This window comes from Talpa occidentalis, unplaced genomic scaffold (genome assembly GCF_014898055.3).
Source record: "Talpa occidentalis isolate TD23 unplaced genomic scaffold, MPIMG_talOcc4v2.1 talOcc4.2, whole genome shotgun sequence".
Lineage (NCBI taxonomy): Eukaryota > Metazoa > Chordata > Mammalia > Eulipotyphla > Talpidae > Talpa > Talpa occidentalis.
In genome coordinates, this window is record NW_023602073.1 from 91,551,977 (window position 1) to 91,576,977 (window position 25,001).

Consider the following 25,001-nt stretch of genomic DNA (forward strand, 5'->3'; position numbering starts at 1 on the left):
ACTGCCTGAAACCAGTAACAGTCAACACTTACTGCGCACACCATGTCTACAGATGTAGACATGAGACCACCAAGGACAGGACCTAATTTTCATGTCAAAAAATCAGAATATCTAAAAATAAAGCAGATCATTATGTATCTGCCTTGTAGAAAAAGATGTTAAATACCATTTAAACTAGTTAACAGGTAAGAAACAAATATACCTGGAATGGCTTTACTGCAGGTTAATAATCTGCTCAAGAGCATAAGTCACCTGTCACCTGTCTATTTATAAATCCCAATTAGTGGTGTCTGGAAGTGCCTCTGGAAACACATTAAGGATAAAACAGCAGTCCAAGTCATTAGGAGATTGAGTAGAAATTTCCTTTAAAAATAACCTGGGGTGGGCGGGGCCGGAAGTGTGGGCAGGTGGCCGGTAGGCACCAGCGGGTCTGGGGTGAGCCGGGCCTGGCCAGCGGGAATAGTAAAAGAAAAAAAAACAAAAACCTCTGGAGCCTCCCCTGGTGGCGCAGCGGTTGAGGTTGAGTGCTGGGCTGCGAAGCTGCCCGCAGCCTCTGCAGCGCTGGTTCAATCCCTGACTGCTGGTGAGGGTCCCACAGGGCGCGACAGACCTCTCCTGCCGCGCCCGCTGCTTTCCTCAGCAGTGTATTTCTTCGTCAGTCTGCCTGTTCTGTTCCCCACTCAGGCTCTGGTGAATTCTCTCACCCTCCCATACTTCTGATTGTACCCAGTGCTTGCATAAATAAATACTAAATAAAAATAACCTCTGGAAAAACCAGATCCTATGCAGAAGAGAAATTTTCTATTTCAACGTATACATTCGATCTAACATTTTACAGGTTGTTTTAGTTTAGGTTTTCTTTGCATGAAGAACTGGGGTGTAGACCAGAGGTATGGAGGGTGAGAAGATTCATCAGAGACAGAGTGGGGCACAGAACAGGCAGACTGACTGAAATACACTGTTAAGCAGAGCAGCAGACAAGACAGGAGAGGTCTGCTGCGCCATGTGGGTTAGCTCCCTGGCAGGGGATCAAACTCAGGCAATAGCAATGGTAACACTGAGACTTAACCCCTAGGCCCCCCAGGAAGCCCTTACATGTTTTGGGGTTTGTTTTTTTTTTTAAAGGAAGGTTAAAACCTGCTAACTATATAGAAATAACATCAATTGTCAATGTTTTCCAGCGAGGTCCAGCATAGGAAAATGACATAAATATATAATCCGATACTAACAGGTTAAATCTCTAAAAATAATTTAGAATCAAGTTTTCTTACTCTCTAGGGAAAAGGACCAAATCTAAAGAACTAAAAAGGTGGGAGACATTTAAATGCTTCCCTCATGTCAGAAAAGAGGTATTCTGCCTACATTATTTCAGGTAATCCTCAAAATACCCTTTTGAGACTCATCAACACTGTAGTAGTATTGAAATCCCAAGATGAAATAAGCAGCTCAAATTCATATAGTTTTAGAGTTGGGGTTTGGACTCTAAAACCCAAGTTTCAGAAGTGATTTAGCACCTACATCCTACAAAAAAGACCAGATAGAAGCCTGAGGGCAGTTCCACTTGATTTCATGACTTCAATTTGTCTCAGGCACTAAAACTGCTGCAGCCCTTTACATCTCATTCCCCAAGCTGCTTTCCCCAGTGATGCTGGTCACCTGGTATCTCTACCAATCACTACGAAGGCATCTTGTTGCAGATTCACAGCTTCTTTCTCACTGATGTCCATCAACACTCTCAGCATATTTTGTTGCTCAGCGTTTGTCAAACAGGTAGCATGTTCCTCCCAGGATGGTACCAACATTTCACCCAAAAGATCAACCAATTTTACACCATTGTCTTCCTTAAAAGAAAAACAAACAATAAGCCAGATGGCTGAGTAGCCTCACCTGTTACCAATCTCCCAACCATGAAGGCTGGGCTTTGGACTACAGTTTCACACATTACCAAGGTAAAGCCTCATGCCATGTGTATCAGTTTAACTATTATCCTGTTACTCTCCAATCTTGAAGAAATTAAAGTGAGTCAAATTAAACAAGCTGCCTATGTTCATACAGCTAGTAAGTGCCTGTGCTGTAATCAAATCTATGTGACTCCTCACCCTCTAAGAGTCAGAGTGCTACATTCGTTTTTACATGGCTGTGGTCTCGACATTGGCTTCAATTAACTGATGAGAGCACAACTAGAGCAGAGTAATGGCACCTAAGGTTCCTCTTGCAATGACTGTGGACTCCAAGAACAAACTGGTCAGGTGTTAACCAGTGGTAGAAGAGAAGCTGAAAACTGACAATTCTGCTCCAGTTCTTGGGCAGAGAAAAGCAAGCGTAGTTCACAGTGACTGTCAACTGAAGGAAATAGCTCAGAATTGTTTTAAGCAGTATTTCTGGAACTGGCAAGAAATGTGTGGTTTTGCTGAACAAGTCAGTAAGTAACCAACTACAGTGATCTGGCAATTAGACATATTCACATTTACCATGATTCCTAGGTGGAGGGTGGCCAGTAACGTCTTCCTCTTTGAGGGGGGATGAGAAAGTTACAATCTATTACTGATCTACATAGTTTAACTTGCTGCTGATTTAGCTACAAAAGCAGAAATTTCATGCCCCAGCAAACAGAAACATACTATTCAAACCACGTATAAGCAACCTGCGGGCAGTGCAGAACAGTTAATTTATGTCAAAGGAATACTGTGATAAAAACTTAATTATCACAAACACCAAAACCATCAGCTTCATCAATGTTCAGTGCAAAGCTCACTTGTGTGTCCCTGGAGCCATCTGTTTGGCTGTTCATTCTGCTAGAGAAAACCTATCTGAAAATTTTAAATGTGCCATCTTTTCAAATATTTGCCCTTGTCTCACTCGTTGACTCCAGTCTCTTTAAATTAACAGACTAGCCAGAAAGAAAAAGAAAAATACCGGATGGTCTCACTCATAGCAGGAATTTAGAAAATCTAAATAAGGGACCAGCCAAAAGATTAGTTAATACAAAGTAAAAATCAAAATCAACAAGCAACTATAAACCAGAGGGGGGTGGGGGAGGAAGGACTAGGGTCAAAATAAGTGGCGGGATGCAATTGTATGGGGACTATAACCAAAATGAAAATGCATACATTGTGCAAAAATGAAAAATGATGTAAGAATTATATAAAATAAAATATTAAAAAACCTCATACTGTTGGTGAAAATAAAACATGGTGCAGCTGTTTTGGAAAATAGTCTGGTAGTTTAAAAAAAAAAAATTAACAGACTAGCGCTTTTTATTACTGATACTGTTTCAGTATAACCAGCTTGGAAGAACATTTTGTTATTTCTTTAAAATGGACGCTCTCCAAAATATGACCATCTCATTTCATTCTCTCCACACCCTCTAAGGAGTCACCAATAAATGACTGCTTTCAAGAAACCGTTGCTTCAAATTCTAAGAACATATAAACATATAAATTCCTAGAATTAGAATCTGTACTTTGAGTTAAACTGCTCAGACACTAGGGTTTAGTCTTGTAAACAAAGATTTGCCTTATTGCAGTACTAAAAGCATTACCTCAGGATTATGCGATGCCGTTACCATAACCCCTACTGTAGATTTTGTCTGTTTTGACCTCAGGACAGCTAATAATCCCATTCGAAACATGACATGATCAAGATGTTCTGCTTTTGCTCGGAATCCAGCAGTCCCATATTGAAGAATGAGTCCATTGGGCTTGACATGTAATGCTGAGTATTTGGTAACAGCATCTAAATCCATATCTACAAAATTAAGAAATGTCCATTTAATGTTGATTAATTTAACTTAATATGAATTAATTTGGCTTAATATTAATTACTATTAAGTTAACAAGAAATTTCCAACGACCATTTGCTTCAAATATTGCCACCTTGAACAAACTGGCCTGCCGCGTTCTGAATCTCCCCAAAGAACCATGCTTAATAAAGAAAAGAATGATAGACTAGGCCTGGGGGTTAGCATTGTCTTCTAAGGGCCTACCCAACTAGTACAATGTACTCCAGCGCTGAATGGGAGCAGAAATCAGATTGTCCTCAGTCATCTCCCATTTTGGCTCCAGAGCTGGGGCAGGTTCACTATCAATTCAGGCAGATGGATAAAGGAGAGTCCCGGGGCCCTCTGTGGATTTTTCAGGCTTTAATGCTCTCAGGGAACTATTTACAGCAGTACACCAGGTAGGGAAACTGGCCTGCAAGAAGGCAGGCAGGCAGGCAGGGCCCCCCTACCCCCCACCAATCATCATTCTTTCTCTGGACTCTCTGGCGTTCTCTCTCAGTCTTGCCTCTCTGTAGTCACATGTCTTCCCATCTCTGTCCCTCTAAGTGATGCCGCCCTTATATAGCCCTGGCCTCTAGGCTCAGGTGTGCCCACTTACGTAGGCCCACACCCATGCAGGTGTCCACAATCAGGCAAGCGTGCCCCACATCCAAGCACCTCCCACATCAGCACAATCGAGGCCGCAGGTAACAGCCACAGAGACCAGAGGTCAAAAAGCCTAATTCGCTTACCCCTCAAAGACCAAAAATCACTTCATTGTACAAACAGAAAAGCTTAAGCGTGGGTTTTGAATAGCTTTAATAAATTAAGGCAAAGGGTCAGACCTTCAAGTGTACTGAAAGGACAGATCCAAAATATCTATGATGTCTGTGTGATTCTTCTGCTAGTCCTCTCACACTACTGAGACCTAGCCCCAAAGGAAAAGCACAGAGCAATATCCTCCACTCCCAGACTGCTCAGACGGATTTTTCTATTTTGATAAGGCTCAGGACACCTTCCTAAATTAAACTCTGAAACTGGCAACTTCTTCCTTTTACCTTTAATTTAAAAAATAAAAAATTGGCCCACAGTCTACTAGTACTTCCTTTTCTAGGATATTCCAATTTTAAGAGGAAATCGAGGTTTTCAACCTCTGTTGTACTTACTACTCACTTCCTGGGTCAGTTCCACTACCAATTAGCCAAGAGCTGAGCAGAGAGCCTATAGTCACCAGCCTCACTAAGCTGTTTTATGGTCTTTCATCGTTTCAGTGAACAAGAGTTAAATGGTGGAAAACGTCTGCTTGTGTCCAGTTGGAAAAAGTTAGCATTGAGTAATTTTAATTCTGTCCAAAGTGACTAAATCTCTTTCACAACCTTGAAAACATTAGTAACTGACCAGATGGTGATGTAGTATGATTATTCATAAGGGCGTCAACGAGTCCTGTTAAGTCCACAGTCTATCCCCGCTCCCCCCTCCCCCCCAAAAAAAGTTAAGACAAAATGCCTCCACCCTATTGCCTTTTAGGTCCTAAAACGTTCAATGGACATGTAAATCCCTTTATTAAAAGCGACTTTTCCAGATCCAAACAGTGTCCGCGGTAAGAGAGCGAAGAGTATCCCCTTCACGGCAATTTTCAAAACCTCGAGATTTTGCTCCCCTCTCCTCCCAGCCCCCTTATCACCGCAGGTTTCCTCATCAACCCTGAGACCCGCACCCCCAGGCCGGTCGGCGACCCGCACCCCCGCCGGCCCCTCCTGCCAGCCCCCGCCGGCTCCCCGCGCGCAGCGGCGGGTGGGTGTGCGCGGCGCGCGCTCCCCGGGTCAGCCCGCGCACCCGCCCACCGCCGTCCCCAGCCCCGCGCCCCGGGGCGCCCTCCTCTCGCCACCGCACCTCGGCCCCCCGACCCCGCTCACCTCTACAGGGGGCCTCCTCTGCGCCTCCGCCGCGGGGAGCAGCACCCGCCCCGAGCGCGCCGCAGCCAGACTCACGGCCTCGGAACCCGCAGACGTGGCTTTGCGTGGCTTCCGGCGCGGCGCCACGCCCCTCAGCCAATCACGGCGGGGGAGGGTCCGCAGGCCCCGCCCCCCTGCCGGTGACGCGCAGCGCGTGCCTGCGGAACTGCGGATCCGGGTTCTGAGCGGGCTTGGGGCTGTTTCCATTGAATGACCGGGAAGGGTGAGGCCCCTGCGGCGGCCCGGGGGCTCAGGGCCGCGGGTCGCCGGCCCGCAGGACACTGCGACAGGCAGACACGCAGCCCGCGCTTCCAAATCTGGGTCTCCAGGGGTGGCAGGCGCCCCCTTCCTGGGAAACCGGGGGTCCTAGCGGTCCCGGCTGGGGTGGGGAGGGCAGCCGACCAGCTCGGAGGCCGCAGATAAGGTGGCCTCGCCCACAGCGAGCGCCTCCCAGCTTCCCGCCCCTCACTCTCGAGGTTCATCTCTCAAACCTTTGATTCCGGAAAGCGTTCTGGGGCCCCCGCCCGCACTAAACGTCATTTTATTATTTACCTGTAAGCCCCCGACCCAAGCCTGGGCCCCTCGCAACAGGGTCCAATGGATCCAAGTCGTCGGAGCTCCAAGATGCTGCCCCCGGCCGGTGTGGCTTCCCGTAGGGGGGAGAAAACCATCAGGGAGGGGTCCTTGGCGGAGGAGCGCAGGCTAATAACTGGCGTTGGGGGCTGCGGGGCCCTCGAGACCCGCGAGTCGGAGCGCCCAGAGCCCCGCCCCACCGCACTGCAGGCCTCCCTAGCCGCAGCGTCCAGCTCCGCCCCACCTGAGCTGGGTGCATCGGAAGCCAGACCCCTTGCCTTTCCCAGGATTCTGGCTAGCGGAGCGTCTGCAGGTGTTGTTTGTCAACCACCTGCAACGGGATAATTCGGAACACTTGTTGAAAGTGCAGATTCGGGCTCTAGATAGGGAGCGAGGGTGGGGGGAAAGGGACGGGGACGGGGAATTTGGATTTTAATGAAGTGTCTTGGGAGGTGTGCGTATTAGATTTGGGGGCCAGGAGATAAAGCAAAAGAGTGAAAGTATCGCGATTTGTGTCCCCAGCTCTTGGTGCATAGCTTTCCTGCAAAACGGCTTCCACGAAAAGGGACCTTCGGGAAATTTCTCTGGAAATCGCTGATATTGACAAACCCAGCGTCTGTGGGCCTTTTCAGATTTCCTGACAAATTGATTTCGAGGCAACATGTCCGCATCAGTGAAAGAATGCCTTCAGCTTCAGCTGCTGGAGATGGAAATGCTGTTTTCTATGTTTCCTAACCAAGGAGAAGTAAAACTTGAAGATGTCAATGCCCTGACGAATATAAAAAGATATTTGGAAGGCACAAGGGAGGCGCTGCCACCAAAAATCGAATTTGTGATTACACTCCAGATTGAGGAGCCCAAGGTGAGTGCCCTGAGTTGTTTTAATTGTTGCCAGGCATCCAGTTTTTATTGGAAACACTTGGAACTCGAAGCTCCCTATGCAGGAAACAACTAGAGAATATTCCAGATGCATGTTTGCTTTACTTATTTAAAAGCAAGAAGGATGTCCTTAAATTGTTTTCATTATCTTGAATTTTACATAAATATGCACACCATCTAGTAAATATGCCTAGAGTTTTTACTTAAAACATCTTACAGTCTTATAGACCCATTGTTATTTTGTTCATTCATTCAGTTTTTTGCCAATCCAACTTTTGTAGTATGTACATGTGTCATAATTTTCAGAAGTCTGATGATTGCCTTTAACAAGACTGGCATTTAGGAAGTAAATGGATGTTTCTTTGGTAGCACCATAAAACAGAAAACAAATACACATAGAAAATCTAAATACTGAAAATGAATTTACCTTCATCTTCTGATCCATTTATCTTATCCATTTATCCATTGGCATGGCACAGGTAACATGTAGACAAGGCATTTGAAAACCACTGTACTAGGTATTTCTACCCATCCTACTGTTGTCATTACATCAAAGGAAACTTCCTGAATTCCCAGATTAGATTCAGTTTCTCTAGTTAAACATTTTAGTGGATCCTGTACTTTAAGTGGATCCACACTTGAGTGGATCCAAGAGTGCTTCCCACCATTGAACTCAAGTACATACTATGTGTAATTATGTAAAATCTGTCCATAGGCTCTAGACTTCATGAAAGACAGAAATGGTGTCTAGCGTCTTCATTTTATCACAACTTAGGTTACCTGGCATATGGTAGGTGTTTGATAAATGAATGAATACATCAACGGAAGAAAGAGTGTCTGTAAAGTACTGAGTGCTCTGTCTGGCACACAGCGGACTCAATAGTAATAATAACTATTACATTTATTAAAATCATGCAGTTGCCATTGATAAACCAGCTTATGTGATTTTATGGTACCTCTATCTATTTGATTTTCATTTTAAGGTGAAAATTGATTTGCAAGTAACCATGCCTCACAGCTACCCCTATGCAGCATTGCAGCTGTTTGGACGGTCATCTGAGCTTGACAGACAACAGCAGTTACTTCTGAACAAAGGTCTTACTTCTTATGTAGGGACTTTTGATCCAGGTGAGCTGTGTGTGTGTGCAGCCATCCAGTGGTTACAGGACAACAGTGCCTCCTATTTCCTGAGCAGAAAACTTGTTTATGAACCATCTACACAAGCAAAGCCAGTCAAGAACACATTCCTCCGAATGTGGATCTACAGTCACCATATTTATCAGCAGGACCTAAGGAAAAAGATTTTGGACATTGGGAAAAGGTTAGATGTGACAGGATTTTGTATGACAGGAAAGCCAGGTATAATCTGTGTGGAAGGTTTCAAAGAGCACTGTGAGGAATTCTGGCACACAATCAGGTATCCCAATTGGAAACATATTTCCTGTAAGCATGCAGAAAGCATAGAAACCGAAGGAAATGGGGAGGATCTGCGCCTTTTCCATTCTTTTGAAGAATTACTCCTTGAGGCCCATGGTGACTATGGATTAAGGAACGACTATCACATGAATCTGGGCCAGTTCTTAGAATTTCTTAAAAAACACAAAAGTGAGCATGTTTTCCAGATACTGTTTGGTATTGAAAGCAAAAGTTCCGACTCCTAGGAAGTTATTAAGAGGCCTATATTTATAATTTCACTAAGTCAGTATTTCTGTTAATAAGACCAAAATAAAAGGGCCAGTGGCTGTTCAGTGTCCTCTGTGAGAAATCTAGCTCCCAAATTTTTCCCTGGTAATAAAATATATGCCCTTTGACCTTTTGACAGTGCAGACCTTGTGTTAACTCTGCAGTCTTGTGTTAACTGAAAACTACTGTAAAACAATAAAAAAGTCAATGTAACCAGTGAAGCTTATTTGATTAAAGAGGATTCCAAAGCCCAGTTAATGTCAATAGTCAAATTAGTCTGAACATATAAATATGAACATTTCTCCCTTTCATGAACAAGCCCACAGGTAACACATTGTGTTTTCTTTCTCCCATTATTGGAAAATTCTAACTCAAGTTCAAAATGAGAATGAGAACAGATGTGTACTATTTCTTATTTTAAGTTCAACCCCCTATTTTGAGGTTTTTATTTCAATGAAACTAGAGCCTCAATGCCAGCAGAGGGATAATAATAAAGTCTCAAGAGTGTTTAAGATGACACATAATGCTCTGTTCTTTGGCTGCCTCTTTATAGCATTTGATTAATAACACTAAGGAGAATGAGACTAATATTTTTAGCTCAGTTCTTATTCACAGAAATTTCAGTTCTGTCTACCAAGTGTTCCATGGGCACTGGCACCCTCTGCCCTTGTGCAAGTGTGCATTACTGTATAGGATATAGGGCAGGAGTGTTTAGAGAGGACCAATGCGGTTGGCACCCTCACCTTACTTGGGAAGGAGGGGTACTCAAGCTTGACATTTTGCTAACTCACAGCCCTCTCCTAAAAATTCCAAACTCTCCAGGCTTTACCATTCTTTTCCAAAATTACTGTATTTTAATGGTGATAAACCTTATTTAAGTAGTTCTTGCCAACACTTTACATCATGCAGTATGCCTCCCCAAGAATTTTTGGGAGTATCATCTGTATTAACAGATCTTCCCCAAATGCCTCTCTGCAGCTTTCTCAGAAACTAGCTTTCTCTACTTTTCTGGTCTCTACTACTGCCCCTTTCCAGGGAAAGCAACCCAGGTACCTCACTAATGCCCTCATCCCCTCAGAAAGCCAAAGCTGGGTGCTGAGATTTAGTAACAGAGGGATTGCTTCACTCCCCATGTTGAGACATACTGTTAGATGCCAAACATTGATGTGTGTGCCAAAGGAGCTTACAGAATGTTTGATGAAATGGTGTGTTCTGATTTTACTGTGTCCAGAATGCAGATGCATCTCCCTAGGCTAAAGTGAAGACACAACCAGTTCAGCAGATCCTGCACTAAGCAGACTCGCCTGACCATGAGGTCTTAGAAGGGGTCTACTTCCTGCCTGTGCTCTTGTTGGCACTTTTCAGGGTACAGCTCACTCCTTGAAGCCAGATTCCTGGCATGGACCTGCCTTTCTTGATGATCCAGCTTGCCCAGTTGTTTTAAGCCCTGTCTTGGACATGGCCAACCCCCAGTTGACTCCTCACACTACCTGTATACAAAGGGAGATATTAGTATTTACAATGCCTCTACGTCTTGATCTTCATCAGGACTGAAAACAATGCAGTTTAGGAAACAATTTCCCATTTAATCTCCCCAAGTTTAGGAGACAATTTTCCATATAACCTTCCCAATATTATCAATAAGTATAATTAGCATTTATAAGTTTTTAGACCCTAAACAGATGTAACTCCTTTACATTTTTTTCTTTGAAACCAAACAGTATATGCCATCTACCCAATATGTGCCTAAAACACTGACAGTAATTCATTGTTATTAACTTGGCAGAAGTAGCTATAGAAAAAGCTTAGAGCACTAAAATATGGAATAAAAAGAATAAATTCTATTTATAAACCCTTTACTGCTTTGGTAGCTATTTCTGATAATTTTTAGAACCATCTAAAAATTAACGAAGCTACTTTAATTGATGTCCATTATGAGCATGCAGCACTACTTTTCTCCTAAAAGAGGGCTAATCATGGCTATTATGGGAGAAATATGGCTATTAATTATTGAAAAATACACATACACATATATGATCATTCAAGGCTCAGTCTTTATATGTATAGTAGACTGCTGGTTTTGTTTGCAAAGCTCATAGAAACACATACCACTCCCGCCACCCCTCAGCCTCCACTCCCCGGCCCTCCATACACACAACACTTACTTTGGGAAGCTGCTCTTTTTATGACTTTGAGAAGTGACTGGAATCATGTCGCCCTTGGAGTCTTCTGGAGACGTGGTTTGAGCTCTTGCTGCTTAAATACACAGTAACAGCCTCATTGCTGACCCACTTAATGCTTGGTTGTTCAACACCTCCTTTGAGCTACCCCAAATCTGCCCTTTGTTCCTTGAAAAGTCAGAATCAGACAATTGCTTGTAACTTAAGAATGCTGATACTGTCCACATTATATTTTTTAAATGGTTATTTGAAAAGAATGCTCACAATAAATTTTGTGTGTCTTTAAAAATTTTTATTATCAGCATGTCTCCAAGTATGTTCTTTGCTTTTCATTCCTTACTGGTCTATTATGTGTTAGGCTAGGGCCTGAGGATACTTGCAAACTTGATGGAGAAGCCACCCAGTTGAGTTGACAGATCATCCTATATTAAATCAGAAATGTTACCAATGAACCTGAATTCCCATAGATATGGAAATCCATCTCTTCTGAGATCTTGAAAAGGCTCTGAATGAGAACCTTTTTGAAAAAAAATTTCATTTGTTTTTTAGTAACCCAATAGTAAGTTGAAAGAACAGTATTTTCTGACATGGACAAGTCATGGTTTGCTCAAAAATCCCTTTTTTATACAGACTCCTGATTTGCCTAAAAACGCTGAACCCATGGCAGAACTTCTGCAGCCTGACCCAGAAACAGGCCTTTGTCTAAGCCCAAAGCTAGAATTTGAATCAATCCGTAAGTGGCTTTAAGCAGCAGGCACAAAAATTCAAAGAAGCCCAACAAACACGGAGGGTTCTCCCTGGCCTTAAGTGTAATAAAACACATAATTCTGCACTCTGAAGAAGACATCCCAACATGCACCAGACACCAGAGATCCACAAATGTGTCTGAAAACACTCTCCAGTGCGATGTATTTTAGCAAATATCTAGGGAGCCTCAAGACGGTTGTGCTCCAGATGCGTTGACCATATTATTGAGTTAATCAGTGTGATGAGTACAATGTACAATGAGATGGCCCAGAACTAGCATCAAGAGTTACATTTTGGCAGAGTCAGGGAGTTGATGGCACCTGAAGGAAGTATCTGTGATGTTGCTTATTGATTGCACAGACTGTTTGAGGTGCCCTCTACCTACTGGAATAAAGAAAAACAAACCAACATTGCCAAATCAGTAGTCATCCACTGATTAGCGCCATGAAACAGAACTTGACTAACAGCAGCTCAGTTGGAATCACCACATGATTAAATTCATGGCATATGCTGTCATTCTTAACAACCATCCATCTCCTGAAGATGCCAGATTTCATGTTGAAATTGAGAAAAAAAGAACCAAATCCTGCTTATTTTAAAGTTTTTGATGGAAGGACTTATCTCTGCAAATCATTTGATTCCTGCCAGAACAACTCTTTTTATGCATCAGTATGGGGATATTACCATAGATGAAGAAGATATCAAATTTAACACTTCATTGGGAAAATAGATGTATTTATTCCTATAACATACACATTGTCCCACAGACCACAATGGTTTCTAATACTTCAGAAACTTGTGTTCATTTGGCACTGTTGCCCGATAATTCCCTAAAGAAATAGTGGTTGCCTTTCTGAAATATATTGTTAATCCTAATCAGTGGAGCCTCACAAGCAGATTTTGGAAATATTTATGGTATTACCCCTTAGCATCCTCATTCATATCTGGTGAGTCTTGATGCTTTATCTGAGTGGCCCATGTCAGGCTTTTCTGCAGCTGTCATACATAAGTAGTAGGAAGTAGGACCTATGTGGGTTGCCCATATATTCTGGTGCTGAACCCAGCTGGCATGCACTGGTGGGGCTGTAACAGCTGTTCACACAGGCATCCACTTTCTTGATCAGTACCTGTGCTATTCTAGTTGTTAATATTTTCAACATCACTTCAGGATATTTCACCCTGTGATTTACTGGCCACCACCAAAGATTTCTGTAAGCCAAACTATTCTGATTACACTGCACCTGCTTCCTACTGTTTCCACGTTTTCTCCAGTACTTAACTGCTGTATTAAACTTCTATCCCCAAGATTTTGATGTCTCCACTGAAATAAGCATATCTTGACCAAACATCTCTGACAGACCTCTCCAGCTTTGAAGAGTTATGAATAAGCTCTTCCTGAATGCTACTGTTACCCTTGGGAATGTATTTCTCAAGGTCTCAGTAAAAGGAAGGTTACTGATAGGTTCTCTTGGGAGATTGTTAGGATTGGGATGGTCAGTACACTGCCCGTGACAAATCCCCTCCAACATTCCTATTTTTGTAAATCTTTTAATTTCTTATATTCTTTCAAGAAAGCTTACATTTTCAATTCTATTTAATGTGAGCCACTACTAATTTTACATCTCAGTCAACTAACTGACTAACTCAGTCAACCAACAAGTTAGCTTCTGACTTTTCAGTTACCCATGGTAGCACAGACTCCAGAATCTGTGCCAAGTGCACCCCTATCAATCAATTGGGCCTAATCCACAGTGTTACTTTTTCCTATCTCACTGTATTTACAGAACACCACACATTTTTCCTAGGGTTTTGCCAATGTAAATGAGCAAAGTCTAGAATTCTTTGGGGGTGAAATCGTCTTCTGGGTTTGCCTGTACATGCCAGCACAGCCTTTTTCCATGCTGGATTCTAATATGTGTGCAGAGAGAAATCGTGTCGGAGAAGCAGGAGATAAACTGAGTGAGGTCATTATAGGATCTGAAAGCAAAGCAGCAACAACCTCTTTAGACAGGAAGTATTCCTGTTTTGATGAGCAAAGGATGACTGCTTTGGTTTACCTAGAATTAAGGGGTTTGTTTCCAAGGACACAGGCTTTCAGTACTCATATTTGAGCTACAACCAGGCCTAATTTATAAATATTGCTAATCCTGCAAATTGCTAATCCCTCTGTTGTCTCCTGTTAATATTTTCACTTAACTTTTTGCATACGAGGCCTGGTGAGACTGTAAATGCAACTCCTGATAAAACTTGGAAACCAGCAGAATTAAGTATGACCTCGATTTTCAGCTATTTCAGCCTTATATCTAGTAAGAAAAAAGATTGTTTTAGCAAAAATAAACATTTTTCTAGTTTTCATACCTTACCTTGAGCTGAGGATTTAAGCTTCTGAACCTAAACAAATCCATCTCTCTAAAAGCAACCATCCTTTCCCACTGTCCTAAAATTCTATGCCCTTTACACTGTTTTATGACACCTGTTATTAATCATCAGCTAAAACCTTCCCATCGATAGGTCAAATATGTCATTAACTTTTTTACCTCATGGTTGTGGTTTTGAGGTCCCAAGGTTATTTTGTTACCTTATTTTTCACTGACTTTTTATTTTTACCATTTATATCTAAGTCTTTAATAATTCATCTTAAGTTTAATTTTTATAGTGTAACAGATTCCAGTTTTAATTTTCTCCACGTGGTACACCAGTTCTCCTAATCCTTTTACTAAACATTCTTCTTTATGTGTTGATTTTTGTGCTACCTTTGTAACTCAAATATTCAGTGTGTGTGTAGGGGGTGTCTTTGAGTTTCCTGCCCCATCCATTATTCGTTTTATTCTCATGACTTTGATGTATATAGAAATACGTGAATTTTAGAGACTTAATCAGAGCAAAAATATCTCATTAATCATTTATACATTGATTACAAATTGAAATGATAATATTCTGATATTTTTGTTTAAATAAAATGTATTATTAATATGATTTCCATTTGTTCTTCTTTATATAGCCACTAGAAATTATACATGTGACTCACATATTTTTTGGACAGCACTCTATTATAGTGAAAAGAGACTATGAAGATAAACATGGATTTGGAGTCCATCTCCTTCACTTATTAGTGGACTTGGCAAGGAACTTAAACTATCTACTTCATAAGGGAATTATGGGGGCCACATTAAATAGCTCTGCTTATGGAATATATGTACCTAGTAAATAATCATCCAATGCTTATTTCATTATCTTTCTTTGAGGCCCAGGAAGTACCTCATTCATCATATACACAGCAAATATGACTAAACATATATTGAATGAAATTACATTATGAGAATATATTACAATTCTTAATACCCTGTGATGACTGCCAAGATCCAGAATTATCATTTTAAAATATAATATTTAAGAGAAAAAGACATTTATTTGATATTTTATTCATTTACTTTTTCTATGCCTCAATAAATTCCTTTGCATAGGTAAGTACATTTAGTTATAGCTGCAAGACAAAATGAAAAAAGACAAGAAATAGGCATTCTGGATCTTTTCAAAATAACTATACTGAGGAAATTTTTGACAAAATACTCCCTTCAAAAATAGCTCAATCCTTTTACCTAAAACACCCCTTCACGTAAAACAATGTGCATAACCTTCAACCTCCAGTAAAGTCACTTTATAGTAGTTTATCTTGAATATTTTTTTAATTCAAATATTTTATTTTATATAATTCTTACATCTTTTTTCATCTTTGCACAATGTATGCATTTTCATTTTGGTTATATTCCCCATACAATTGCACCTCCCCCCTTATTTTGATTCTACTCCTTCCTTTCCTCGCTTGAATATTTTTTTATTCTTTATTCCCATTACCTAAAACCAGAAACTTCTCCAAAAAATTAGCAAATGTCACTGCACCTGAGCTTAAAAAATTTTACTTGTGTCCATTAGTTAAATGATTAATTTTTAAAGTAAACCTTAAAATTAACATTAATTTCTGGGCTGTACTGACTGGATAATAATTAGAATATTTTAATGTCTGATATAAAGACCAATTCTGATAATGGGGAAGTGGCTACAAAACTTTTTCCAAACTCGGAGAAAAAACAGTTTATTGTAACACGGTGAGTTCTTAATTACCTGAGCTAATCATTGAGACATTAGGCAGGTCAATCAAATAGGAACCCTGCTGGTTTGGAAACCCTGTCCTTGCACAAGTCTCCTTTGTCTTAGGAGGCCAGCTCCACTTGCAGCTCTTCTCAGGAAGTTTATTCTTGCAGCTCTTCCCCGCTGCTCAGAACTGACCCTCAGGACAGGGGCCATTGTTCAGAGAGGCCCAGCAGCACAGTGTGGAGTTACAGGCGAGGGCATTTGGTCAAGAAGAATGAGAGATGTTTTTAGAAGGGATTTCTGACTAAGTACAAAGGTGGTAAAAAGATGCAACAATGAGAAAAGAATGTTAAAATCTAAGGCTGTACAAGGTATTGTAAACAGCAATGATCATCCATAGAAGTTTTAGAATTCAGTTGCACAAAAAGGACAAATATAACCTAGAACTGGAATAAAAATACCTGAGAAGTTATTTTTCTCTAGGCAACAAATAAGTATTTCTGTTTAGCAAAAGTTTACCTATGCCTAAATTCATTTCTATCTTTGTAAAAAAAAAAATGTTGATCTTAATAAAACGGTCAACAAAAGAATTACGGGTTTTAATGATGATCATATTAATTTATTACTACTTTTGGTCTTCCCATTAGTTCCCTGTATAAAAATTATGTATTTCTCAGTAGTAGGTACAGTAGCTCTTATAGATAATTTGGGCAAAATGATTAAGACAGAAACCATAAATAATCAGAAAGTTAGTGAAGCAAAATTGTCTAGCCTGATGTTTACCTGAAAGTGTATTAATGTTTTTCATAAATTTTTAGATTGTTAAAGCATAATTATCCTAATCTATCCTATTCTGAATCATTATAAAAGATTCCAATATTTAAAAATTATGAAATACTTCAAGATCTCATTAATGCAGTTAGAAAGGTCCACTACTATACTACTGGTCACGTTTGGTCTGTATTGCATGGGCCTTTTCAGGCCAAGAATAGCAATCAGGTAGAATCTGATCATAATCAGTGCTATACATCTGAGACCGGACAAACGCTTCCTTATTTTGGGGTTCAGGATAGACTGTGGCTGTCTTTTCTTGGTATGCATCTTTCACAATCTAAAAAACAGAAGAGAAAATTATATTAATGAACAGTTGAATCATGTCATAAGTTTTTGTCTGTTTCAAATTTTTAATTTTTAATTTACATGTTATCTAGTTACCTCCCCCTAAATTAACTCTATTATAACAAAAGCACACACATACAAAGAATGCATAAAGTGAAAGTGCAGTTATAAATTACATAACAAGAGGAGACTACATCAGCAACAAAGGAAAGGATAGTAGAAATTTATTCAAGGCAGATCATATTAGAATTTCTCAGATAATCTAATAGCGAAAGTCTTGACATGTCCTGTCTGATAATTAACTCAAAATATATATGAATATTTCTGATAAGCTGGCCTACAAAATCTCTCCAGCATATGTTCCAGGTTGCCTGATCCTTCTCACCCCACAGTTTCAATGTTTTTGCTAGAACCATGGACTCTCCTGTCTGTCTGTCTTTGTATCACACTCACATTCTAGTTCCCAGCCTGCAGAACCCTCTGAGCTGGCTCCTCCTTTCCTTGTTGTCTCTTGTGAAGTCATGCTTTTCCTAACCTTAATCGGGACTATGATTGCTATGCTTTCATCCTTTTATTTAAAAACAACAAAATCTTCCTCTCAGTTCTCACCAGGCATCATCAAATCTTACCCTTGACAAGTCTTTATTTGGCTCTCATCACTCTACTGAGAAAATTGCAATTAATCAGAGAAAAGAACACTAATTTTCCTTTTTATCAACTCAAATTAACTTCTCTTGTTGTCAAACATTCTCCCTTCCTTAATTTCCTTTGAGAAAAATGATAATGTGCTGCTCCATCGGTTAATAATGAGCAGATACAAGTTACTAGAATATGAATATACTCTTTCATAAATAACTAAGATTTTCTGAAGTTTTCTGAAGGATTTTTTTGAAGTATTACTTGGATTTTTTAACAAACTACCCTTAACCAACAAGATAGATAATAATATATAAATCCTGTATTGTTTGACAAACTTGCTAATAGTTTTGATTTTCTAGAACAATTTTGACCCAAAAGGGACATTTGTCAATTGCTGGAGCAATTTTTGGCTGTCACAACTATGCAGAGGCTACTGGAATTTGGTGGTTTGAGGCCAGGGATATAGCTAAACATTCTAGAATGCCCAGGATAATTCTCACAACAAAAATGCACCGGGCCAAAATGTGCACAGTGCTGAGATTATAAAACCCTAGTTTGAACATATAACTACTGTTATAGGCTGAACTATGTCTCAACCCCTAAATCCTATGTTGATGTCTTAACTTGCACCCCTCAGACTATGACTTTATTTGGAGACATGGCTTTTAACAACATCATTACGTTAAAATGAAGTTGTAATAGTGGGCCCCACAGAGAGCAAGCTCCAAAAAAAAAAAAAAACCAAACCTCCAGCCCCTTAATCTTAGACTTCCCGTATCCAGAACTGTGAGAAAATAAATTTCTGTTGTTTAAGCTACTCAAATCTGTAGTATTTTGTTAAGGCAGACCTAGCAAATTAATGTAACTATATTGAAAAAAAAATTTCTCTCTCATGTCATTTATAGAAAATATCCCTGCCTCTATGTTCTTCTTAGCTAATTCCTTCAATGGCTCATCTACCACCCCAACAGCTTCAAGTTCTGTGTCCTCAGAGTTTTGCCCTCTGCCCAAATATTATCAACTGTGATCTTTATGATACCACTTATCACAGAGACACAGACAGGCAGGGGATTACAGATCCACCGCAGTGGCAATATATTATTGATGACTATCACAAATATGACATGGAAAATAACTTTTAAGAGGTGGTGTGGGGAAAACCTAGCTGAGAAGACACCCTAGCAAATTATTTAAGTTGTGGAACATGCAAAAGAATGACAGTGAATATAATGATTCAGCTCAATTCTTCCACGCCTTTATAAGGATCAAAAAAAAAAAAAAATAGTTCCAAAGTTCTGCTGAGGCACTGGGCCTCATTTATCTGACTTCTGATGTATTAGTTGATACACATTTCAAGGCAGTGAATTTTTAGTATCTAAAAACACATGTTTAGCAATAGAAGTAAGGAAAATTAATGAGGCTTGAACAAAAATGGATTTACCCTTTCTGCAATTTTCAGAGAAACATCTCTAATTTTGTTCAAAGGAGGATAAAGTCGGCCCTCTTCCAAGTGTTTATCTGACACTTGCTGAGCTATAACCTTAAAAACAAAAAGAAAAATGTTTATACTTCACACCAATGTGCTGATTATGACAATAAAAAGGTGAATGGTAACATATATGGTCAAGTATAGAAATATTACATGAATGTGATTATCTAATTCCATTTACCCCTTTATCGATGGAAAAAAATGAGCCCAAGAAATTGTGAATAACATAATTAGTGAAAAAGATGGTAAAAGATTCTGGATTTCCTCTTTATTCAGTTTCTTTCCTACTATACCTGAAATATGGGCAGTTTTTCCATTTGATACACTTGGGGAACAGGGACACAGCAGCAAAGACACATGATAATAGAAGTTATGAAAAGCACTCTGAAGGAAAGGAGCGAAACTATCCAAGGCTCATCATGCAATTACTCCCAGCTCATATTAGCACAGGAGGTAAAACCCGAGACTGAGAATGCTATTTCAGAGTCACACTTCAAGTAGAATTTCAATTTTGCACAGATTGTGGATAATATGAATCGCCTAACTAGGCCTCAGTAATTGTTGCCAAACCATTCCCTATTTCTAAAATCCAATGGTATATAATTAAAATTTTTCAGAGTATAGATCTTACATTTAATGTTCACACACACTGGCACAAAATAATAATAAAAATGATGAGGATGAAGAGGGTGGAAAAATCCTTTGCAGGTGATGGTTATATTACAGCATCGTTATTTCCAAACTCATCAAGTTATAGTATTAAATATGTACAGCTTTTTGTATAAAAATCACACCTCAATAAAGTGCTTTTTCAAAAAGTGCAATAGTGGGGAAGACATATCTGCATTCCTATGTTAACCTCATTTACATAGCCAACGTATGAAAACAACTAAGTGGCCAGCGATGGGTAAGTAGGTAAAGGTGTGATGTATATACATGATGGAATACCACTTAGGTAAAAAATAAAAAAAGATGAACTCTCCATTTGTGACAACATGGATGATGGAACAGAATGGGATTGTGCTGATCAAAATAAATCAAAAGGAGAAAGACAAATACCAGACGATTACACTTATATATGGAATAAAAAGAAAAAAAGCAATGGAACAGACAAAATTAAAGTAAAACAAGCCTTTGGAATCCAACTCCAGAATTGAGGTTACCAGAGGGGGAAGCAGGGTAGGAGCAAAAGCGGAAGGTGGTCCAGTGGACTGTGGTGGAGGGCTCTTGGCACTTTGGCAGTGGGCATGCACCTGAATGTGTGTGGCAACATTCATTTGAAGAGGTGTGAATCTGTTTTCCTAAAATGTATAGTTTTGCAAACTAATGTAATGTCAAAAGAAAAAAATTAAGATAATGAGAATAAGAGAATGGATGGATGATATTTCTGAAAGTGTAAGAAAAAAGGGAAGAAAAATGTGAAGACAGAAAAGTGAATAATAGAAGAAAAACTCTTAGGTAAAAGGTATAAAAAGACAAAGGAAACAAAGAAGTGGTATGAAAAACAGTGATGTTGTGTTGAAGTCTAAGAGAAAACCAGTAGAAAGGCAAGATTTATCCAGAGCAATCACTAACCATGAAAACAATAATCCTATTGACATTGTCATATTTTTATTTCTTTGAAGTTTTTTAGTAGTGATTATTACTTTTCCTGCATAGTATAATAAATACAAAAGTGTTTTTTCATGAAACTTGTCACTAGAGGGTGCTGGAGTTATTTGGAAAACAGGCTGTTTGAGTAAAAGATTTTTTTTTTCTTCTTCTGATGTGTCCATTATAAAACATAATTACAATATTCTTTTTTTTTAAATATTCTTAATGTAAGCACAACTTTAAAAATGTCTTAAGTCACTAAACATCTACTTATGTTTAACAAGATTTTCTGAGTTAAAGAAACTCCGAGACACCAGTGGTCATGCTTTTAATGCATTGAAGAAAGAGAAAGGAGTAGAACAGTATGGCCTAAGATCTCTACTCTCACAGAATGACACCAGGCACCAAACAGTGGGATTTATACAACTTTAGATCACAGCACTAACATAAAAGTCTTTGTCTGTACTCTGAGAGTCACTTCTTACAAAGGAAAGAATATCATGTTTATGTGACAAAAATATTTGATTAATCAATTTTTATTTGGTTCAGTTCTGTTATAATATTATATAGTGGTTTAATTTTAAGAGGGAAAAAAACACAAATTTCTCACTCATGAATTACATCCTACTATAACATATCAACTAGATGAACAATCTGATTATCAAAAACTCAAGATTTTACAAATATACACCCAGTTACTGTATCACAACCCTCCACTTCTCCCACCCACCCCAGGTTTGAAGGTGAACTGACAGGAACCTGTAGCTCTTTTTTCATGAATAAAGAAAGCCCTGTGTCTCTGATGTAAGAGTTTTGTGTCTTTTTTGTCAGCATCTATGAAACTGTGACTGGCTAACTTATTAGCTTTCAAGTCGGGTAAAATTTCAGATCCCTTATAGTTCTTCTTTTGTTAAATTTATTATTGAAGTAACCATTACAGCATATAAATGTCAGGTATGCATTATTGAGTATCAGCATCCTTCACAGTTCTTAACAGAAGCTGAACACAGCTTCCCTAGTGGGTCTGCTCTATGATACTGAGAATCTTTGCTGAAAGTCCACACTAAAGCCCATAACTGACCTTTTCCTTTCTGCTTAAATACTTCACTGGTTTCTGTTTTCTGCATTGTGCACTACAGGACAAATATTTCCTCACTATATCATTTCAAACCTTCAAAATGCCATTATTTAGGAAGATCATCAATGGAAAAATATTTACCACTTCATCACCATTTGGAAACAAAATTTTTAATTGTCTGATTGTTGTGTGAGAATAGAAGTGTGAGAATGTAAAAAGGGTGCCTTTAAGGAAATCAGAATGTAATTTTCTACCTGTTATTGAAGAATAATCTTTAACTAGTGATTTAAAATGAACCTGTTACCCTCATCCACCCCATATTCTCCATTGGGAAAGCTTTCTTCTTCGCACTTCATACTTCCTAGGGAGTGAGCTGAGATGCTATATAAAGAAATTGTGAGATAACGCCACTAAACTCACTTGGCATTTTGTAGCATATTTATAGGACTATTTTACGATACCTCAGCAGTAGTGAGAAAAATCTTATCTGTGATGTGTCTCAATCCACATGCCACAACACCCAGAGCCACTCCAGGAAACACATAAGAATTGTTGCCTTGACCAGGATACAGGGTTTGTCCATTTGGAAGAGTGACTGGATCAAAAGGACTACCACTGGCAAAAATTGCACGTCCCTACAACACAGACACAGGACTAATTTAAAAAAGCAAGATATTTAAATATATATATATATATGCATATATGTCATAACAGAACTAATAATATATTGAGCATTTAAGAAAAATTTAATTTTTTCATTAACTCCTTTCTAAGTCTGGACAAGTTTTTACGATGTTGGCAATAAATTCTGGAGTGGGTGATTATTACTGTTCTCTATTCTACTTTCTACCCCTAGAAGAAGTATGCAAAGCACATGATACTCCTGAGACCACCATTCTGTTCTCTGGATGAAATGGTCCAATCCATAAATCTGTTATGACAACAATGATATTAAGCTAACATTCATTTTTAACAAATGATCTACCCTTTTATAAAGTTAAAGTTTTATAATATGAGGTAATCTCTTCTCATCATACAAGAGGATAAAAATAGAAATCCTCCTCTGGGTACCTATTAAGACACTACTGTTCTTGGCACAAAATTAGGTTTAATTTTCAAATAAGGTTTATACCTTCAGCTCGTTTAGGAGACAAAACATTTTATTAGAAGCAGCTTTCCACTATAACTAAATTATTACTTAACATATATTACTTGTTATATATAGCTTTGAAAATTATATTTGCAAAGAGACCAAAACATCATACATGTGCTTATTTTTCTCTCTCCCCCCAACTCTTCCTTTCCATTGTTTTATAATCATCATATTTTAAATAAGAATGGCACTAAATAGTTAAACATGTTCACATAAATGGACTTTTAATGTGAGAAGGAAACATTTCCTTACTATTTCTGGTTTAATTATAACTTTTCATAATAAAATTATAACTTTTCAATAATCTTAAATATGTGGTACTTTTAATCTCTCCTAATGACCATTCACCTGTGCTTGCAGCAGAGGAGACGCAACATCCAGCAACAGGTCAGCCTTTTCTTGTTGTGTAATTCTTTCAAACAGCCTTTAAATTTTTGGCCTCAAAAATGACACAACTTTATGTATAACTACGTAAACACTGGGCAAGATTATAAGAAAGAGCTTAGACTATGTATATCAGATTCTTTTAAACTTAAAAACACAACTATATAAATTTGGCTAGCTTTGCTTATGTCTGTTACAGGCAAGTCTATAAATTCTTGTGGCCAGATAGGCTATACCAAGACAAACTACTTACTATGTGCCTACTATGTACAACGCATCATGCTAAAACTGTGTTACTATTCAGAGGATTTTTTTGTCTCTGAGGATTTAAGGACTACCAAAGAATATGAGGCAAATTACCCAATCTAGATATGGGATAAAAACTGAAATTACTGGGGACATTGATGCCATACCAAATAGGAGAGATAAGCAATGGATTAGCTAGCTCCTTGCTAAATCTCATTAATTCCAGTAAAAAAGTATTTAAGAAAATAATATTTAAATAGTGGAGTCAAAGTTCGGATTCATACAGAGTGACATAAATTTGTGTTATGTTTATCGCTTCTAGTTAATTTTGGACTTATTTCCAAAAATGTGTTAGTAAATCTGACTCAAACTCTATTTTGTTGTAACAACATTTTCAAGTCTCTGAGGAGAAAAAAATCCTCTTGTCAATGAATCAGTGAAATATATGTTAATACAAATATAGTATAAAATAAGTCACTTTTCTGAGAACAGTAAATTATGGAAGCTTTGAGGACTCCTATCCCAAACTGGCTGGATGTCAAAACAGCTGCCCAAATGCTCCACCCAGGCATCAAAATCCAAACCCAGGATTTAGCAAAGCAAAAATTAGATTGTGGTTTTTATACTGCATGTTTCAGTGTTTGAGAATAGCTAGTTAAAAACTATTTTAATAAGCATCTAAAATCACACTCTTTCCTTTTTATTTAAATTGTATGTTTAAATCTTAGCTATTCCCATACCACTTGAGGAAAATTATCAGTAAAGCAGAAAAAGTTGATCTTCTTTTATTGAAAAAGAGAATTTATACAATATTCTAGAAAAGGGAGTATCTCTTATTCCTCTGACCTGTTCACTTTTCTTTCAAACTTGATTGTATAGTTTTTAAAGGTAGTAGTACCTTAGATATCCTGGGCTTCCCTATAAATAATCAAAATTTGATTATGAAAATATCATTAGTACTTTTGCTTTACCTTGGTTAGTTTATAGCACTGCTCTGCAGTACATTCTGCTTTGCTAGTTGGATTACTCAAAGCAAAAATAATAGGCCGTTCATTGAAGGCAGCCATATCTTTGAGAATTTGTTCAGAGAATGCACCACCAATTGCAGCAACTCCTAATGTAGAAATGAGAAATGAGTAAATAGGACTATCAATGATTGATTAATCCAAGAAGACCATGCCCAATAAAACAGTGAGACATATTAGGTCATTTTCTAGTAGTCTGAAAAAAATATGGAATATTTATATTAAAGTGAAAAAAGAAATAACTGTTAATAACATTTTGGGTTACAAATCTACAAGTATCTATTTTGAAATTACAGATAAAGCATTTAATTTATAATATACTTCATTAATAATCACTAAGAATTTTGACAGGTATTTACATCAAGAAATTAAAATGTGTCTAATTTCTCTTTCTAACCGATTCTAG

General features: G+C 38.7%; 3 protein-coding genes across 11 annotated transcripts in view; 1 reads left to right on the forward strand and 2 right to left on the reverse strand.

Moving 5' to 3' along the window:
* Positions 1-6,384, reverse strand: part of PGM3 (phosphoglucomutase 3) — a 26,494-nt gene extending 20,110 nt beyond the window's left edge. The window contains exons 1-3 of one of the 4 annotated variants that reach the window (XM_054698997.1): positions 6,268-6,384; positions 3,542-3,747; positions 1,657-1,841 (exon numbers count right to left, since the gene is read on the reverse strand). In XM_054698997.1, coding sequence (XP_054554972.1) covers positions 1,657-1,841; positions 3,542-3,745 — 389 coding nt within the window. In that variant the 5' untranslated portion in view covers positions 3,746-3,747; positions 6,268-6,384. Of the gene's footprint in view, positions 1-1,656; positions 1,842-3,541; positions 3,748-4,926; positions 5,232-5,272; positions 5,417-5,676; positions 5,760-6,267 lie in introns of those variants that run through there. The other 3 variants (XM_054698998.1, XM_054698996.1, XM_037520025.2) reach the window with 3 other exon arrangements.
* RWDD2A (RWD domain containing 2A) lies at positions 5,882-9,059 on the forward strand. 5 transcript variants are annotated; one of them, XM_037520020.2, is made up of 3 exons: positions 5,882-5,938; positions 6,811-7,150; positions 8,151-9,059. In XM_037520020.2, the coding sequence occupies exons 2-3, from the start codon at positions 6,950-6,952 to the stop codon at positions 8,826-8,828; spliced, it is 879 nt and encodes a 292-aa protein (XP_037375917.1). In that variant the 5' UTR covers positions 5,882-5,938; positions 6,811-6,949; the 3' UTR covers positions 8,829-9,059. The 5 variants fall into 5 exon arrangements, with proteins under 5 accessions (XP_037375917.1, XP_037375920.1, XP_037375918.1 ...); XM_037520023.2 differs by lacking the exon at positions 5,882-5,938 and adding an exon at positions 6,045-6,191; XM_037520021.2 differs by lacking the exon at positions 5,882-5,938 and adding an exon at positions 6,198-6,355.
* Positions 9,060-16,642: 7,583 nt separating this feature from the next.
* ME1 (malic enzyme 1) overlaps positions 16,643-25,001 on the reverse strand; it is a 133,099-nt gene continuing 124,740 nt past the window's right edge. For both annotated transcript variants that reach the window (XM_037520026.2, XM_037520027.2), the window contains exons 11-14: positions 24,542-24,684; positions 22,249-22,422; positions 19,069-19,167; positions 16,643-16,980 (exon numbers count right to left, since the gene is read on the reverse strand). In XM_037520026.2, coding sequence (XP_037375923.1) covers positions 16,810-16,980; positions 19,069-19,167; positions 22,249-22,422; positions 24,542-24,684 — 587 coding nt within the window. In that variant the 3' untranslated portion in view covers positions 16,643-16,809. The remainder of the gene's footprint in view (positions 16,981-19,068; positions 19,168-22,248; positions 22,423-24,541; positions 24,685-25,001) is intronic.

Excerpts from the sequence above, each read along its gene's own strand:
- RWDD2A (XM_037520020.2), top strand. The coding sequence starts at position 6,950 with ATGTCCGCATCAGTGAAAGAATGCCTTCAGCTTCAGCTGCTGGAGATG. Across the intron at positions 7,151-8,150 it reads TCCAGATTGAGGAGCCCAAG|GTGAAAATTGATTTGCAAGT; the intron begins GTGAGTGCCCTG and ends TTTCATTTTAAG.